General features: G+C 40.3%; 1 protein-coding gene across 1 annotated transcript in view; it reads left to right on the top strand.

Annotated features, from left to right (window-relative positions):
- The first annotated feature begins 1,144 nt into the window (after positions 1-1,144).
- Positions 1,145-21,084, top strand: part of LOC122926257 (usherin-like) — a 236,257-nt gene continuing 216,317 nt past the window's right edge. The window contains exons 1-2 of the mRNA XM_044277632.1: positions 1,145-1,542; positions 10,114-10,279. Coding sequence (XP_044133567.1) covers positions 1,145-1,542; positions 10,114-10,279 — 564 coding nt within the window. The remainder of the gene's footprint in view (positions 1,543-10,113; positions 10,280-21,084) is intronic.

Raw genomic sequence — 21,084 nt, 5'->3', positions numbered from 1 at the left:
CATGAATTGTGCTGATTTTACTTAATTGTCAAGTATTCTCCATTTTTAAGTTTTATGCTTAAAGGGGTTATCCAATTTCTCAAAACCCCCCAACATGTGCCGGGCCCCTCACCGGTAATATACTTAACCCGCTCCCGGTGCCGCTCCTGGTCCCGGCACCGCCGCTGCTGCTTCTCCCTGAACACGGATGAAAACACATCCGGTGTTGGGGGGAGCAGCCAATGGCAGGCGGGGACAGGGACGCGATGCTAGCGGGGTAAGTATATTACCACTGAGAGGCCCGGCACATGTGGTTTGTTTTGAGAAATTGGATAACCCCTTTAAATGTCTTGGGCTAATATAACATCTTTGAAGAGCATGAATTTTAAGTTGAATTAAGTAATATAGTTTGTTGTTTCTTAATTCAGTTTTGTAACATTTAAAAGGAACTTAGACATGGGATATATGGAACTACCCAGACACATAGACATTCCTCCATCTCTTCTAGATGGATTTACGCTAGATGGATATTTTATAGCACTGAGAAGGTTTCTGAACAGTTAATAGAAAGTTTGTAGACAGAGAAGGTGGAACGACAAGCTAATGAAAGGTAAGGAACACACCACTTTCCCCTAAGGCTGTGATGGCTAACCTCCGGCACTGCAGCTGTGGTAAAACTCCAACTCCCAAGATGTACACTTGCTTGGCTGTTCTCAGAACTCCATAAAAATGAATGGGCCATGCTGGGAGTCGTAGTTTCACCACTGCTGGAGTGCCGGAGGTTAGCCATCACTACTCTAAGGTGTATTACAAGGTGGCATCTTCCTTTCTCCAAGTCTTCTATTTACTGTTTTACACTAGATGGATTTTGACAGGGGTGGGAAGTATGTAGGAGCAAATACTATATAGATGTTGTAGGTTAAATAGTAATATGTTGTATATGTTTTTTCTTTCAGGTAATAGACGATGGATTATTTAACACAAGAATTACAATCCCAACAATATCCACCAAACCACCGATAATGATCATTTATAATTTATTAATCACAATATATTTAAAGATTTTATGAAGTTATCATCGTGCCTCGAGATGTATTTCTTTTTAACAAAAAAAAAACTTGGAGCTTTGTGTCATATTGTTACAGTGTTAATTTTTGGTCTTCCCATGGTTAAGACACAAGGTCTATTCCCAGGACTGGAGAATATAGCAGCATTTAAGCCCATATACACAGATCCACCGGACGCAACCTGCGGAATCCCAAAACGAAGCGTCTTTTGTCAAAGTAATGTGAGCTTACAAAGTCTCCAGACCTGCACTCAACACCTATGTGTTCAAGACTGTCCGTACAGAGCTGCTATTCCGGACTTCCATCAGCTTCTCAAGGATGATCTCGGCACCTGTGTCAGAAAGGATAAGACTGATTTACGTCCCAAGTCCGGTAACAATTCCAATAGCTTCATATTTTATGACCACAAAGACTGTTTTGTTGCTGCTTCTCCTTTAAGAATTGGAAGCTCATTCACGTTGGCCGTGTGGCTGAAACCCGAGCAGGATGGTGAAATGTAAGTACAGAGGCATCGGTTACACATTCCTTGTATGCAAAAGGAATAATTCTGAGATAAAAACAACAGAAAAATTCAAAAACAACCAATTCAACCATGTGCATCATTAATTTTAATAAAACTGATGGTTCTTTAGTTCTAGATTTTGGTTGAAGTAGCAAGGGGGTGGCTTTCTTTTGGTAAAAGTTGTAATGTGACACTTTCTAAGTCGATGCAGTTGGACAACAGCCCAAAAAGAGGTTTACATTATTTAGTGTTTATCCATCTGACCTATACTCTGTGACTATATTACCCATGATGCACCAGGACCTTAGGGTGTATCTCTCATCGGTTTCGGTTATGTACAATGAGCTGTCATTTTGTATTATTATAACTGTTATTGCGTTTTACTCAGTTTGCCACTCAGCTTTCTAAAGATCCTGAATGACATTGTTGTGCAGTCATTGCAGCTCAATCCCACTGAATGGAATGGGCTTTTGCTGCAATACCAAGCACAGCCACTATACATTTATTTATTTCATGCACTTATATAGCGCTACTATATTCCCCAGCGCTTTACAGACATTAGCATCCAACTGTACCCAATGGGGCTCACAATCTAAGGTCCCTCTCAGGATGTCTTTGGAGTGTGGGAGGAAACCAGAAAACCCGGAGGAAACCCACGCAAACACGGGGAGAACATACAAACTCCATGCAGATGTTATCCTTGGTCTGACTCGAACCTAGGACCCCAGCCCTGCAAGGAACCGGTGCTAACTACTGAGCCACTTGTGCTTGGTTTTCTGTGACGAATGTGCAGTGTGACAGCCGCTACCTCGTCGGACAACTGATCGGCAGAGGTTACGGGAGTTGAGCTACTACAATCAGATATTGATGACCTATCCTGAGGTCATCTTTATTCTACTCTACCCCTTTAAGTGGAGCTAATGGGTCAGCATTAAGAAAAAAACTTCCTCATCACAGACAACCCTTCTAGTTTAAAATAAGTCATGATGATCAGCTAATCATCACGATCTGCCCCTCTGGAAGCTGATATTACCCAGGAAAGTGTTCTAGTTCGTTTTCTTTGCAGTGACCACTAGAGGCCAAATGTAATATTACATGCATCTATTTGAATGAATGGCCTGTCGTGGTCTGATAAGGTTCTTTTGAGCAATAGCCATTGCTTGTTAATGGCTCTCGACTCTGGTTTATAGAGAAGAATCCCAAAAGAAAATTTCCATTTATATGTATTACATAACAATACTAGGGTTGCCACACAGCCGGTATCTCACCGGCAAGGCCGGTATTTTAGTGGCTCTACTGGTGCCAGCAGTTTTTTTCTACAAGTATTTTCCTGTACAGACTGTTACTAATGAGTGCCTCCTTTGTGGAGCGCTCATTAGTACAGCGTTTACCTTTCCCCACTTGTGTTAAGAAAAAAATAAACTCACGTCCTCCATTTGATCGCTCCGTGGGGAACACTCACTGCTCCCTGGATGTGCACAGGACAGGACCTGCGCTCCGGCATGATGATGTCTTGCAGGTCCTGTCCTGAACTTCCAGTCAACAGCGAGTGTTCCCAGCGGCGCGAGCAAATGGAAGAGGTGAGTGTTTTTTGTTGTCTTTTCAGAAGCAGGGAACTAATTGGGGGGCATTATTCTTACTGGAGGCACTAAAGGGGGGGCACTAATGGGGGGCATTAGTCTTACTGGGGCGCAATAATGGGGCCATTACTCTTACATTATTCTTACCGGGGACACTTATGGGGGTATTATTCTTACTGGGGCACACTAATGGGGCCATTACTCTTAATTAGGGGGCATTATTGGGGGGCATTAATTCTGGGGCGCATTAATTGGGGCAGTACTTTTAATGGAGGGCACTAATATGAGCATTATTATTACTGGGGCCACTAGTGGGGGAACTATTCCTACTGGGGCTCACAAATGGGGGCATTATTCTTACTGGGGGTACTAATGGGGGCATTATTCTTACTGGGGGCACTAATGGGGGCATTAATCTTACTAGGTGGCACTAATGGGGCATTATTCTTACAGGGGGCACTAATGGAGGCATTTTTCTTACTGGGGAGCACTAATGGGGCCATTACTCCTACTGGGGAGCACTAATCGGGGGCATTACTATTACTTGGGGACACTAATGGGGGCATTACTATATCTGGGGGCATAAATATTACTGGGGGCACAAATTAGGGCAGTATTCATTCTGGGGGGTGCTAATGGGGGCATTATTAATTCTTGGGGGCACTAATGGGGAACATATAATTCTGGGGGGCAATAATGGGGCATTATTAATGCTGGGGGGCACTAATGTGGACATTATTAATTCCTTACTGGGGGGCATTAATGGAGGCATTAATATTATTGGGAGCCACAGTACGACAGCGACTTAACACTCCGTGTTAAGCCATGGTCCCACAACCACACCTCCATTGGAGTGTGGCTGAAATGGACGGTATTTTTTGTTGGGAAAGGTAGCAATCTTAAACAATAATAGAAAGGCTATTTCATTATGAAATGAGGCTAAAAATAATGTCTTCAGGCAGGTTGATACATGACAGACAACCCTTCTAATTAGTAAGAACCAACAATGATCAGCTAATCATCACAATTTGGTCTTCTGGAAGCTGATATTACCTGGGAAATTCTCCTGGTTAATTTTCTCTGCAGTGGCCACTAGAGGGCAAATTAAGTATTACATGCATCTATTCAAATGAACAGCCTTTCATGTTTGGACCAGGTCCTTTAGAGCAGTGTTTCCCAACCAGTGTGCCTCCAGTTGTTACAAAACTACAACTCACAGCATGCCCGCACAGCCAGAGATCTCACCATTCATTGCTCTAATGGTTCTATTAGGTTCTCTTCATGCTGCAAATCTCTCCCTATAACAGCTCGAGGTGGGGGGCGTCCTTTCCTCTGTTGCTCTTTCCCTGTAACTTCTACAGCTTTCAACAGTAATTATGGCTGGTGGTAGTTGAAGATTTAAGCTGAGCCTGTGTGACCACCGCAGTGAGGTGGACAAGAAATAAGGAAAACAGCAAACAGCAGGTGGCGCTATACAGATACATTTTATTGAATAGCCCAGTGGTTATACTAAACTTTTAGTTACATGCAATTACAAAACAATTCAAGTGCTGTAAAAAAATGTAAAATGTGTTTGTGGCACGAGCCTTTTAAATAAAAATGTCTTCAAAGAGGTTGACACATCCCAGACAGCCCTTTTAATTTGAGAGAAGCCACGATGATCAGCTAATCAACACAATCTGGCCCTCTAGAAGCTGATACTTATTTTTCCTACAGTGGCCACTAGAGGTCAATATAAGTAATACATGTATCTATTCCAATGGATGGCCTTTGATGGGCATTGCTTGTTTGTGGCTCACCACTCTGGCTCATTTATAGGTATCTATGTATACCTCACAAAGGTATATGTAAAGAGGTTGAGATGAGTAATCCCCTAAAAGGTTAAACAAGTCCCACAAAAAATATTCTACGGTTTTCAAACAGGCACCTGGTTCTAAATACTTTTGTATTTACATGTAATAATATATGTATCATAACTACTGAGTTATTTGATGCAATCTATCTGTACAGCGCCACCTGCTGTTTGCTCTTTTTCTAATTTCTCTGTCCTGCTCACTGAGACGGAAGCACATGCTCAGTTCCATCCTTCAACTGCCACCAGCTACAGCAGAAAGGCCACGCGCCCAAGAAAGGACACGCGCCCAAGAAAGGACACGCGCCCAAGAAAGGACACGCGCCCAAGAAAGGACACGCGCCCAAGAAAGGACACGCCCAGCCTGAAATAAATCTAGCAGAACAATTGGAGCAATGAATGGGGAGATCTCTGGATCCATGTGAGGTACAGGGCTGGTCCTAGCTTTGTCACGTACTATATGATGTTTCATTTACACATCATTCATGGGATAACCCCTTTAAGAGAAAGCACTGACAAATATGTTCCATATAACAAGGGCACAGTCAAATTACTTCTGACATTGATCACTTTAAAATGCCTCCTTAAAAAACATCATCTGTAATTTAGATATTTCATTTTTTTCTCTCCATTCCTGGTATACGGCTCTCGGTTAATAATTAGTTGATTATTCACATATACCAAGAGAATATCTAATGTCCTAATTGGCGGAATAATGAAAATCTATTTGTCTCTAAAATCATGCTCCCAACAGAGCGAGCGCCGCTGAAATAGCCTTTTGAATATATCCACATGTGTGTTAAGATATTATATGCAATAATGTCTTTGAATTTCCGGTACTCACCTGAGGCAACTCTTAAAAATTGCTGCTATCATTAGATACACAAAGCATATAATCTTAGAGGAATCCCAGCCCTTGGCCTCGCATTAGCATGAATGGTATAATTCTGCTTTGTTTAGCATGGCTTGCATAGTAACTAATGAGGCAGGAGTTTAAAGATGAACTCAAGACAATGAGCAAAGAGCATTCCTCATCATCGTTCCTGCTCCTTGCCTGTGCAAGCGATTCTTCCTCACCGTGTAACAAAGAGGTACTCTGCGCTATAACATGCACTAAAAGTAATGACGAACAGCAGCCTCGGGGTATAAATGTATAGAGACAACAGTGGGGCAAGCAGCTGTGAAATTTAAATAGTATAAAGAGGGAATGATAAATGAGACTTCAGTGCCTAGAAATCCTCAGCTGAGACTTACCAGATTCTCCAGAGATCCGAGCCACAAGATCAATGATGCTGTTGGCCCCAGGATCAGATCAGACCATCAAATTGTTCTTGATAGCCCTCAAGGAAAAGGAAAAAAAATAATAAAGTATTAATTGCACCGTGTAATTAAAAGAGCAATTCCACTTATTTTCCAAAGCTTGCAGATGGGATCAGGTAGTGTGAAGCCCCTCCCCCGAGTAAGCATAGTTCCCACCCCTAAGTAATAAGCTCAGTATCTAAAAATATAACAAAATCAGACTGAAGCATAAAATGGCGCTCAGAGTGGATGCCACTTACATTTCTTATGTGGTGGTGGCTGCATTGACCTGAAATAAAATTAGCTTAAATTTTTTTTTTTTTTAATTGGGGCCATAAAAAATTATTTATAGGTTTGGTAAAATGGCATATACAAGTACTATACGTGAACACTGCACGTGGGTAGTGTATATAAGCAGTGTATGTGAACGTCGTACATGATTAGTATACATGAGCATCATACAAGCATTGTATGTGAGTATTATACATGATCATTACATGTGAGTAGTATATGTAAGCATTGTATGTGAGGAGCATACATGAGCATTGTTTGTCAGTAGGATATATGAGCATTGTATGTATTATACAAGGTGAGTCAAAAGTTGTAGGACACCCTTTTATTTCAGAAACGAAGGAGAAAATCAAATATCCGAATACCCCAGCAAGTATTGGGTGAGGGGTCCTATCTTTTTAGGTTATGTCCAGAATTGAAAGCTGCCATATTGGATCAAAAGCAAATTTCTCCATCGGGAAGAGGGTCATGTAGCATATCAAAGAAGACCAGAATTTTCTCAGAAATCGAGTGCCACAATAAGGTTTGTAATATCTCTTGTGATTTAGAAGTTATCAACACAGAAGGTTGCAACAACAACCAGGAATGTTCCCTGTGATGCACAACTATTTCATGTGTTTAATGTGTTGTCCCTGCTGCTGAACACAGAACTTTAAACTTTGAGGTTTTGAACTTTCTGTGTTGATAACTTTTGAACCACAAGAGATATTACAAACCTGATTGTAGCACTCGATTTCCGAGAAAATGCTGGTCTTCTTTGATATGCTACATGAACCTTTCCCATTGGAAAAATTTGCCCTTAAAACCGATATGGCGGCTTTCAAAATGGTGGCCATGTTCCGAACATAGTCTAAAAGATAGGCCTCGTCACCTATTACTTGATGGGGCATTCAGATATTTCATTTTCCTTTTCGTTTCGGAAATATAAGGGTGTCATGAGACATTTGACTCATCCTGTACATGAGAACTGTGCATAAGCATTGTGCATGAGCATTCAACGTGGGCATTGTACTGTATGTATCATACATGAGTATTGTATGTGAGTATTACTAACAAAATACTAGACCCTATCTGGGAAGGGTTTATTATTAATCAACAAATAAAGTCTGTTTAGGCTATTAACCTCACTTGTCCCAGATATTAAAACTTAACTTTTACTAAATCTGCTAAGAGTTTCTAAGTGAAAAGAAAGTGAGCTACGGAAAGGGTTAAAACTATCTTATGCCCTGTCAGTACTGCAGCATGTGTATCCTAGCTACAATGTGAGCCGGGGGTGCACTCCCCGTGCCTTCAGACACTTTAATACTATAGCAGACCTATACAGCACCGTCCTATCTGTATCAATATAGAAGATTCTAGGACATGCTCTGCTATTAATACTTGTGGCTGGAACTGACACGGATCACAGAGTCTAAAACATTAAACTATCCCCCAACATGGTTCGCCAGCTAATCTGGCTTCATCAGGGGTAACGGACAGAATTGAATAAAGACGCTGTTTGAGGACCTTATAAAGCCTGTCTCCACCTTGGGAGCAGACTAAAAGGGCCAATAGGTATGGAGGATACGAGTGGGTGAGTATCAGGTAAGCCCTATCACCAATAGGCGACCTGCAAGTAACGATGACACTGCACCACCGTCATCCAGGTGGGAATGTTCAGGTGAGTCAGATGCGCATCCAGTACCTGCGCCAAAAATTACCTCCCTGGAAGGCCACTGCAGGAAACTGCGGCTGCGCAGGAACTTAAATGTACCCGAAGCGCCTCTTCTCATAGTGCGCCTGCGCGTACACTTAGTCTTCAGGTGCATCGCTCTACCTTACTGCGCCTGCACGTACACTTAGACTCCGACAGCATTGCTCTGCCTCACTGCGCCTGCGTATACACTTCGTCTGAGAGTTTGTTTCTCTTCATCACTGAGGCTGCGCGCTGACTTAGTCGCACAGCGCTGCAGCTTAACAGGTATTATCGCCATCTCGGCTGTGTTTTGGCTATGTGAGCCCTAGATGATACAAGGGAACACCATAGCTAGATTTACACTCATTGGGATGAGATCATACTTTTAAATCATATCTCACCCGAAATGGTATCATATTTATAGCCCAGTGGGCATAAAAAACGTGATCTCGCTAAACGTAAAATATTCATATTAGTGAATATAGATAATCATAACAGCGTCTACGCCTGGTCACAAATTAATAGATATCGATCATGTTTCATTGAAAAGTGCAGATAATTATTCTAAAAAAGGAAGAAAAAGTGAAGCCTTCATTGAGGCCTTTTGGGCTGAGGCTATATAGACGGTAAATCCATCTTGTTTCTTCTTGTGTGTGAGTATTATATATGAGAACTGTATGTCAGCATTGCATGTGAGTATTCTACATGAGAACCATGCATGAGCATTATATGTGAGCATTGCATGTGAGTATAATATATGAGCTTTGCATGTGATCATTATACATAAGCATTATGTGTGAGCACTGTACGTGGGCATCATAACTCAGCATGACACGTGAGCACTGTACGTGGGCATCATAACTCAGCATGACATGTAGGCACCGTACGTGGACATCATAACTCAGCATGACACGTGAGCACTGTACGTGGGCATCATAACTCAGCATGACACGTGAGCACTGTACGTGGACATCATAACTCAGCATGACACGTGAGCACTGTACGTGGGCATGATAACTCAGCATGACACGTGAGCACTGTACGTGGGCATCATAACTCAGCATGACACGTGAGCACTGTACGTGGGCATCATAACTCAGCATGACACGTGAGCACTGTACGTGGGCATCATAACTCAGCATGACACGTGAGCACCGTACGTGGACATCATAACTCAGCATGACACGTGAGCACTGTACGTGGGCATCATAACTCAGCATGACACGTGAGCACTGTACGTGGGCATGATAACTCAGCATGACACGTGAGCACTGTACGTGGGCATCATATCTCAGCATGACACGTGAGCACTGTACGTGGGCATCATAACTCAGCATGACACGTGAGCACTGTACGTTGGCATCATAACTCAGCATGACACGTGAGCACTGTACGTGGGCATCATAACTCAGCATGACACGTGAGCACTGTACGTGGGCATCATAACTCAGCATGACACGTGAGCACTGTACGTGGGCATCATAACTCAGCATGACACGTGAGCACTGTACGTGGGCATCATAACTCAGCATGACACGTGAGCACTGTACGTGGGCATCATAACTCAGCATGACACGTGAGCACTGTACGTGGGCATCATAACTCAGCATGACACGTGAGCACTGTACGTGGGCATCATAACTCAGCATGACACGTGAGCACTGTACGTGGGCATCATAACTAAGCATGACACGTGAGCACTGTACGTGGGCATCATAACTCAGCATGACACGTGAGCACTGTACGTGGGCATCATAACTAAGCATGACACGTGAGCACCGATGTCGTCTCTTTTTGTCTGCATTATATTTCCCAGCATATGTTTACTATTTTGACGGTTTTGATCTGTTTTCTATTTACTTCTTAAGGTGTGTGATAGAAAAGTCTTCTGATGGGCAGATTGTGTTCAAACTCACAATCTCCGAGAAAGAGACCGCGTTTTATTATCGCACAGTAAATGGTTTGCAGCCTCCTATAAAAGTAATGACACAGGGGAGATTTGCTGTGAAGAAATGGATTCATCTTACTGTGCAGGTGAGTAGAAATACAGAACATTTGGTTAAACATGAAAAGTGTTTTAAAATGATGTGTGAAGAGAAGCTCCTGAGCTGTAGCAACAAGACACATGTGTGTGCAGGGGTGTAGATACAGAAATATGCTCTGTATAGATGATTACATAGATTGAGAGATGGATAGATAGACGGATTGATAGATAGATATGAGATAGATACATGGGTAGAAATGAAATAGATGACTAGATAGATAGATAAATAGAAGGATAGATGGATTGATTAGATAGATATGAGATAGATAGATAGTATGAATTAAATATTTATACGTATTTTTATGTATTTATTCACAATTTTTGATAAAAATTGATTGGTTATGATCAATGTATGTATTGTGATACACTTATGGACACAACATTTTATTCAAATGTTCTGTTATTTATATTTGTAAATACTTAATTACACCAATCATATGTTGACCACCCACTTTGTACAGGTCCTTCTCTAAAAATTAGCATATTGTGATAAAGTTCATTATTTTCTGTAATGTACTGATAAACATTAGACTTTCATATATTTTAGATTCATTACACACCAACTGAAGTAGTTCAAGCCTTTTATTGTTTTAATATTGATGATTTTGGCATACAGCTCATGAAACCCCAAAATTCCTATCTCTAAAAATTAGCATATCATGAAAAGGTTCTCTAAACGAGCTATTAACCTAATCATCTGAATCAACTAATTAACTCTAAACACCTGCAAAAGATTCCTCAGGCTTTTAAAAACTCCCAGCCTGGTTCATTACTCAAAACCGCAATCATGGGTAAGACTGCCGACCTGACTGCTGTCCAGAAGGCCATCATTGACACCCTCAAGCAAGAGGGTAAGACACAGAAAGAAATTTCTGAACGAATAGGCTGTTCCCAGAGTGCTGTATCAAGGCACCTCAATGGGAAGTCAGTGGGAAGGAAAAAGTGTGGCAGAAAACGCTGCACAACGAGAAGAGGTGACCGGACCCTGAGGAAGATTGTGGAGAAGGACCGATTCCAGACCTTGGGGGACCTGCGGAAGCAATGGACTGAGTCTGGAGTAGAAACATCCAGAGCCACCGTGTACAGGCGTGTGCAGGAAATGGGCTACAGGTGCCGCATTCCCCAGGTCAAGCCACTTTTGAACCAGAAACAGCGGCAGAAGCGCCTGACCTGGGCTACAGAGAAGCAGCACTGGACTGTTGCTCAGTGGTCCAAAGTACTTTTTTCGGATGAAAGCTAATTTTGCATGTCATTCGGAAATCAAGGTGCCAGAGTCTGGAGGAAGACTGGGGAGAGGGAAATGCCAAAATGCCTGAAGTCCAGTGTCAAGTACCCACAGTCAGTGATGGTCTGGGGTGCCATGTCAGCTGCTGGTGTTGGTCCACTGTGTTTTATCAAGGGCAGGGTCAATGCAGCTAGCTATCAGGAGATTTTGGAGCACTTCATGCTTCCATCTGCTGAAGAGCTTTATGGAGATGAAGATTTCATTTTTCAGCACGACCTGGCACCTGCTCACAGTGCCAAAACCACTGGTAAATGGTTTACTGACCATGGTATTACTGGGCTCAATTGGCCTGCCAACTCTCCTGACCTGAACCCCATAGAGAATCTGTGGGATATTGGGAAGAGAAAGTTGAGAGACGCAAGACCCAACACTCTGGATGAGCTTAAGGCCGCTATCGAAGCATCCTGGGCCTCCATAACACCTCAGCAGTGCCACAGGCTGATTGCCTCCATGCCACGCCGCATTGAAGCAGTCATTTCTGCAAAAGGATTCCCGACCAAGTATTGAGTGCAGAACTGAACATAATTATTTGAAGGTTGACTTTTTTTGTATTAAAAACACTTTTCTTTTATTGGTCAGATGAAATATGCTAATTTTTTGAGATAGGAAATTTGGGGTTTTCATGAGCTGTATGCCAAAATCATCAATATTAAAACAATAAAAGGCTTGAACTACTTCAGTTGTGTGTAATGCTAATTTTTTGAGAAGGACCTGTATATCACTGCTTGAGGAAGGTTCCAGTGTGTGGACTGAAACGTTGCGTTGGTGAATTAAAGTCACATTCATTTTTACTTGTTTGGAGTGCCGTGGAATATATATATTTTTTCTAGATAGATAGATAGATAGATAGATATGAGATAGAGAGATAAGGACAGAATTCTGGCCACGCACACATGCTTGCTTAGTAGGTGTGCTTCTTCCTCTTATGATGTCAGAGCACAGCTGTGTTCTGTGATCCAATCAGATCTCTCCACTTCTGGTCCACCTCCCCTCTCACAGCATTAAGCCTCATGCACACGTCAGTGGAACACGGTCCGTGTGATACCGGCCTGGATTTCTTCTGAGTGCAGGAGCGCACGGCGTCATTGGTTGCTATGACCCCGTGCACTTCTTGCTTCCGCCGCAGTACAGTAATACAATGGCATGATCTATACCAGTGTATTACTGTACTGTGGCAGCAGCGCACGGGCGCTCCTGCACTCAGAAGAAATCCCGGCCGGTATCACACGGTCTGTGTTCCACGGACATATGCATGAGGCTTAATACACATTTGGGAAGGAAACTGCAGCTGTGCTCCTCCTTCCCCCTTCCCCTTTCCCCATCTTCTATGTATTATTTTACACTAGATGGATTTTCAGGGGACTTACTGTAGGAGGTTTCTGAACATTTTCAAAGATCCTGTGGTTCACAGGCAGGATATGATGTTGTGAGTGAATGCCGGCTCACTTCCGGTTTCGGAGGCACATGTGCGTTCCACCTGGTGCCGCGTGCGTTCCAAAGACAGGAAGTGGAGTTTTTTTTCAATCCCAGGCACTAATAGGGTTATCCAGGAGGCGGGGCTTAAATCTAGGCGCCAAAACCAGGTATTTGAATCACCTATCGAGCAATACCTATGCACCTTACTACACCAGGAGGTCTGCTATGCAATTATCAGAGCTTTGCCCACTATTATCAGTTGGGCATCTATCTATTGAAACCTGCAAGAATTTACCAACTATCCTGAGTCCCCTGATGAACCAGCCTTGACTACGTCTGGGGAAACGCGTCGGGACATATTGCCAAAGAAGGGACGAACATCATTGATCCGTTTAGGCAGGGTATCAATAGGCGACAGTGAGGGTTTAGCCACCGAGAGGTGGGGCCGCTCCTTTCGGGGCGGGTGCTCCGCCTGTAGGCAGGGGTACATTGAGGGTTGTATTAGGGATATTGTTCCCTTCCCCTTATCCACCACCTCTCTTTCTACCGTTTGGCCAGGTCCACAGTCATCTAACTGTAAGTTGCCGCAAATTTTTCTATACATCGGACTACATTATCCTGATACGTCCAAGTAAGGCCTTGTCTAATTATTTAACGTAGCCTAATATATATACTAAGAAGGGGTATTATTTTAACTAACAACAGTAAAAGTTATGTTTTATATGAAAAGTCATTTTTCTCTGTGATGTCATGATTGTTAGAAACACATAAAGTCCAAATAAAATTGAGTAGTGGGGAATTGGTTCAATAGTCCTAGAAAGGGCATTGAGGTTGGAAAAATACTAGGAAAAACTCAACATTATAATAGTAGGAGTATAGTAAAATTGACTAATACCATAGTTCACTATGGGGCTAGAAAGAAGTAGTCCAGCATTAGAAAAAAAACATGTCCGAAACAGCGCCACCCCTGTCCACAAGTTGTTTATGGTATGACAGCTCAATCCCATTCACTTCAAGGTAGCTGAGCTGCAATACCAGACACAACCCAAGGACAGGGTGTTGTTTTTGGAAAAAGGAGCCTTGCTTTTTTTTTTTAATCCTGGGACCCTTTTTAAAGAAATCCATCACCAACATCATGGCCTCTTTCTCCAGCGTCTTGTAAACCTAAAGCTGGGGCTGGATACAGAGAAAATGCGCAGTGGTTTGATGAAACGTAGAGTGACATCAGTGTCAGATGCAAGAGGCATCTTGTGAGGCAGCTGGCATCAGTCGGTGACTGTAATGACATCAGGCAGTTTAAGACCGGCAAACAGTGAAAGAAAAGCAGGTGGAGCCTACAGGGGGATGAGAAGGGCAGCACATTCAACCCGGGAAGAATATTCCAAGAATTGGGGGTTGAGAAGTAAGTTACAGTAAGGAGATGACAGGCATGCACAACAGACTGATTATATACTGTATGTATATATATATATTAAAAAATATGTAAAAATAATATATTGTTTTTAAAACGTAATATTATTTTTATTATAAAAGTGAATTGATGTGTTACTATTATAGTATTTAATTATTATTATTATTATATTATTTAAAACATTTTTCATATATAATTTTTTACATTTTAAATATGTTAATGAAGTTGCAGGATGTACTTTAATATTATTGAACAGGTTAGGACCCTGTTTTCACAAACTTTTACCCCATTTAATACCATAAAAAGTTTGCAAGATGCAATGACAAGTATTATTCTTGGGGTTGTCATTAAAGTGTAACCGTCATATTTTTTTTATTTGCTAGTTTATTATAGCTAGGCATATATACCTGAGTTAGTCTGCCATTGATTGTCAAAAGATCTGTAATTATCTTCTAATAACAGCTTTTATTAATGTACTCTAATGTTCCTCTCCACTGGTCCCTTAAAAGACTATTGCTAGGGCTTTTCTGTCTTCCCTTTAGTGTAAACAGAAGACGGAGGGGCGGTCCTCCACACTGCATGCCTGCATTAGGTTTCAGAGTGCGGAGGCGTGTGTCTCAGTAATCCAATCTGATTGGCTGGCAAGGAGCTGCTGGCTACAGCAAGTTTGTATGGGATGTGAGGGAATGCGGTTTTGGCCTCAGAGAACTGTCAGAGGAGCCATCTTGAAAAGATCCTCAAATTGTATAGGTTAAAACAACTGTAAGTAAGGGAAAAGCTCAAGGAAAACAGTAGTATGTGAAGAAAATACAGATTGCTTTATGCATAATGCTGCTGCAGCAGTAACATATGCTAAAATTAATATTTACAAAAAAAAATGACAGTTACATTTTAAATTAATTTTAAAGGGTTGTATGATGGATAAAAATGATATGATGTTGCGCAAGACAACATTTTTTCATTGGAATAGTTGTAAAAATGCTTCTGTGTCTGTATATGGCTGTTACATACCTGTATGGCACTAGTGGGGGGGTTTTCCGCGAATATTGCCACTTCGAGAATTTGCGAATATTTAGAATATAGTGCTATATATTCGTTATATTGAATATTCGTCATTTTTTTTCCATCTGAACACATGATTCCTCCCTGCTTCTTGCTTGTGGGCCAATGAGGGAGGAAGCATGACTTCAAATGGAAAATAATGACGAATATTCTAAAAACTAATATATAGCACTATATTCTATAGTGCTATATATTCGTTTTTGATCCACGCCTGTACTAAGCGCACAATATTTGCATATTATGCAATCATTACCTTGCCGATTTTCGTGTAAAAAAAGAACGTAGAATATAATGAATATACGAATTTGCGAATATATGACCAATATTCTACAAAATATTCGCAAAATATCACGAATTCGATTATGACCCCTGCCTCTCATCACTATATGGCACTCCCTGATGTTCTTTTGATTCCCTAGCAGAATGTCCACCTAATGTTCTTAGTGCTGGTGGTTGCACATGCTCAGTAGCTCATCCCTACATTCTATATCCTCTTGTAGTGCCTTCTACTATTGTGCAGCCAATAAGAATCAGGGCCCTAGAAGGATCCTCTTTTCACCAGCAAGGGACGCATGAGGTGGACGCATGAGTGAATTAAAAGGACAGCAGGGGGTGCTGTAACAGCAATAGCTACACAAAGGAGCATTTTTTAAATAAATATTGCAGTAAGAAAATTGCACTGTTTAATGTGGCCTAACAAAAAAAATGCCATATTTAAGCTTCCAATTAGCCCATACATGGCTCCGCCCACCTACTTGTACATTGTATGGAGTAGAGCTCCATCCAGTGGCCATGTACACTTATGACATGACTGTTTCACCAAATATGCTTCATGCCCCCAAGTATTTCTATTCTAAATCATCAAACCTTTTACATCACGTTCCAAATTATTATGCAAATTTTTTCTTTCATTTTCCTAAATAGTCGATGCAAATAACAGTCAATATAATTTTCAAGTCATAAACCATTAGAGTATAAATCAAATTTTATAGAACAAACATCCCAATGATAACAGTATTTTTTTTACAAATTAAAAAACTAAAAATGCACTGTTCTAAATTATTATGCACAACAGAGTTTCCAAACATTTTACAGGCTGTCAGAATTGAAAATGGTCATTTGTTGAATTTGTAGCATTAAGAGGTCCCATCAAAAGCTATTTCAATCAAAAACATATTAAAGGGATTCTGTCACCTCATTTTAGCCAATACAGCTGCAGACATGCACGGCTAGATCGCCGCTAGCATGTCCGCAATATACCTGTCCCATAGCGCTGTGTCCTTTAATTGTGTTTAAAAAATGATTTTATAGATATGTAAATGACCCTGGTAAGGAGCCCAAAGGGCTGTTCTAACCTTCTTGGAGCCAAGCCATGCCCCCCTGTGAAGGAGCCTAGCACCGCCTGCGTCCTCCGAATCTCCTCCTTGCTCACAGTTAGATTGCCGTAATCTCACGATGCTCGAGCTCGCACATGCGCAGTTCCTTCTCTGAGGCTGATGCCAGCACAGGGAAGGGACACTATACCGGCAATGCGCATGCGCGAGCTCACGCATCGCAAGATTATGGCTATCTAACTGTGAGCAAGGAGGAGATTCGGAGGACGCAGGCGGGGCGGGGCTATTTCACAGGGGGCGTGGCTTGGCTCCAAGAAGCTCTATATTAGGGGTGCACAACCTGTGTATCAGCACTTCTGCCTTCTCTTCACACAGGTGAGCAGTGCGCTGTGCAGTTTAGACCCGGCGATCACGTGATCGCCAGGTGTCAGGTGCAGAGGACTGCAGAGCCTCACCAGCTCTGCCTTGTACAAAGCCCTGCCAGGAGGCTGGTTCATCCTGTAACCGGGGCTTCGTTTGGATGCTCCAGTTACAGCGAAAATAGTGCAAAAGTTTATGTGTCCCCAAAAGTCTTTTATGGACCTTTTGGAACAAATTATGTGGCAAATATATATATTAAAAGTTGAAAAAAAAATTTAAAACACAACTAAAAAAATACAAATAAAAGGAAAAAAAGTGCCAAAAAAATAAATGTGTCCCACAGATGTCTTTTAAAGACCTCTTTGGGGACATACAGTGCTGCAAAAATATATATATATAAAAAAGAAGAAAAGGTTAGCAAAAAGATGTAAAATAAAAAAAAATTAAAATACAAGTAAAAGAAAACTATAAAAAGGAAAAAGTACAAAATAAAATTGTTCACTGTCATGTTATGTGGCAAAAATATATTTTAAAAATAAATAATAAAGTGATGATAAAAAATAAAAAAATACAAAATCAACTAAATACAAATAAAAGGAAAGAAAAGGAAAATGTGCAAAATAAACAAGTCATAAAATAAGTTTAAAAAAAGAAGAAATAGTAAAAAACATAAAATAACAAAAAACACACCAACCAAAACAATTACAATTATTACCCCATACTATGTCAGCCCCAGTTACAGGAGAAATCAATAGTGGGAAAAAAAAGTGAAGTTAAATGTCCCCCAGAGGTCTTGTATGACCTTATGGGGGACGCAAAGTGTAAAATAAAAAATAAAAAATAAAGTGTTAAAATAAAAAAATAAAAAAAGATTTCACATGTAAAAAAAAGTAAAGAATTAAAAAAAAATTAAAAATAAAAAAAATTTAAAAATAGACATATTTGGTATTGCCGCGTCTGTGACGGTCGGCTCTATAAATATATCACATGATCCACCCAGTTATAATTATTACAATTATAAACTGTGTCAAAAAGTGATCAAAAAACTATAGCTCTCAGAACATGGACACATTAAAACATAATTTTTTTGTTTCAAAAATGCTATTATTGTGTTAAATTCAGGGTAATAAATATTGAGTGAAATTTAAAATTTTTATCTCCATTTTCCTTTAATTCTTGTTGAACATGTAAAGGGTTAACCTGACCTCACAAAAAGTGATCAAAAAGGTGTATGTCCCCAAAAAAATAAAAAAAAATATAGCTCTCAGAACATGGACACATTAAAACATCATTTTTTTGTTTCAAAAATGCTATTATTGTGTTAAAGTAAAAAAATTTAAAAAAAAGTATACATGTATCGCCGTGTCTGTGACAACCTGCTCTATAAAAATATCACATGACCTAACCCCTCAGGTGCACACCATAAAAAAAAAAAACCTGTGCCAAAAAGCCATTTGTTTGGCACCTAACATGACATAAAGTGCAACACCAAACGATCAAAAAGGCGTATGACCCCCAAAATAGTACCAATCAAACTGTCACCTCATCCTGCAAAAAATGAGACCCTAACTAAGACAATTGGTAAAAAAATTAAAAAATAAACTATGGCTCTCAGACTATGAAGACACTAAAACATCATTTTTTTGGTTTAAAAAATGCTATTATTGTGTAAAACTAAAATAAATAAGAAAAAGTATACATATTAGATATTGCCACGTCCGTAACGATCTGCTCTATAAAAATTTCACATGTCCTAACCCTTCAGGTGAACTCTGTAAAAATAAATAAATAAAAACTGTGCTAAAGCAATCAATTTTTTGGTCATCTTGTCCCATAAAGTGTTATAACGAATGGAAAAAAAATCAAAAATGGTACCAATAAAAACGTCAATTCCTTCTGCAAAAAACAAGCCCCTGCACAAGACGATCGGCATAAAAATAAAATAAATATGGCGATCAGAAAATGGAGACACAAAAACATAATTTTGTTTCAAAAATGCTTTATTATGTAAACATAATCTACCCTGTCAGATAAATGTTGTAAAAAATAATAAATAAAAACAGTGCCAAAACAGCCATTTTTTGGTTACCTTACCCCACAAAAAACGTAATGTAGAGCAATAAAAAATCATATGTACCCCAAAATAGTACCTTATCCCCTAGTTTCCAAAATTGGGTCACTTTTGTGGAGTTTCTACTGTAAGGGTACATCAGGGGTGCTTTAAATGGGACATGGCATCTAAAAACTAGTTCAGCAAAATCTGCCCTCCAAAAACTATATGGCGCTCCTTTTCTTCTGCGCCTGCCATGTGGCCTTACATCAGTTTACGACCAAATGTGGGGTGTTTCTGTAAACCACAGAATCAGGGTAATAAATATTGAGTGAAATATAAAATGTTATCTCCATTTTCCTTTAATTCTTGTTGAACACCTAAAGGGTTAACAAAGTTTGTAAAATCAGTTTTAAGTAACTTATGGGGAGTATCCACTATGTAAGCCCCACAAAGTGACTTCAGACCTGAACTGGTCCTTAAAAAGTGGGTTTCGGCAATTTTCTTAAACATTTTAAGAATTGCTTCTAAATTCTAAGCCTTCTAACGTCCTAAAAAAATTAAATGACATTTAAAAAATGATGCCAACATAAAGAAGACATGGGGAATGTTAAGTAATAAATATTTTATGAGGTATCACTTTCTGTTTTAAAATCAGAGAAATAAAAATTAAAAAAAATTGCAAATTTTTCAAAATTTTTGGTTAATTTGGGATTTTTTCATAAATAAAGGTGAAATATATTGACTCAAATTTATGACTATCATAAAATACAATGTGTCACGGGAAATCTCTGAATGGTTTGGATAAGTTAAAGAGTTCCAAAGTTATTACCACATAAAGTGACATATTTCAGATTTGCCAAATTAGGCCTGGTCAGGAAGGGGGCAAATGGCCCAGATGTGAAGTGTTTAAAGAGGTTCTCCTGGAATTAAGAAAATGAAAATACTTACATATTACTTAATTATAAGTATATTTTCAAATACCTTTCATTATTTATAATGGCTCGTTTTGTGTGGGGAGCAATCATCAGGGGAAACAAAATGGCCGCTGTCCCATTAGTTCACATAAAACCTGTCCTGATTACACATGAGGACAAGTTACTTTACAACACTGAGGTAAAGAGCTGCCTCCTCCTCCTCCTCTCTACTTGTCAGGGATTATGATCCTGAATACAGATGATAAGAACTGAATCTCTGTGGAATTTAGTTCCCGAGAAGACATGAAGTACAGAGAAGATAGACAGGACAGGCTGTGGTAATGGAGACTGCATACAAGTGCTACTGCTCATTAGCCACACCTCACCCTCCTCTCATGTCTCCTCATCTTCTTCATTCCCACAGAGATTCACCTATATTCAGGATCATGATTCCTGACAGGTGTGATTAGGTTTTGGGTATACTAATAGGATGGCGGCCATTTTATTTCTCCCAATAATTGCTCCCCAGACAAAACAAGCCATTCTAAGTTATGAAAGGTATTTGTGAATATATTTATTCTAAAATAATATTTAAGTATTTTCATTTTTATTTATTTTTTAGTCCTTGAGAACCCCTTTAAAGGAGCTTCCTAGTTAAAATTATTTTTAACATGTTCCTGCAGCATGGCCCCTGAAACAGAATATTCCTACTTTCCTGCTCCATGCTGCTCTCGCTGTCTCCATCTTCCGGTCCCTGAGCACCTCTTCGGCAAATGACTGACTTTAGCGGTGAAACGCTGCTTATGGCCACATCACACTGAAGCCAGTCATTGGCTGGAGCTATGCCCACAGACAACCAGATGTAAACAGTGCCTGAACCATAAGATGGAGACAGCGGGAGCGCCTGGGGGCAGAAGAGTATGAATCTTCTGTTTCAGGCCCATGCTGTAGGAATGTGCT

The sequence above is a fragment of the Bufo gargarizans genome, chromosome 2, assembly GCF_014858855.1.
Source record: "Bufo gargarizans isolate SCDJY-AF-19 chromosome 2, ASM1485885v1, whole genome shotgun sequence".
Lineage (NCBI taxonomy): Eukaryota > Metazoa > Chordata > Amphibia > Anura > Bufonidae > Bufo > Bufo gargarizans.
The sequence above is the reverse complement of the archived record's forward strand: the minus strand, read 5'-3'. Positions and strand labels throughout refer to the sequence as shown.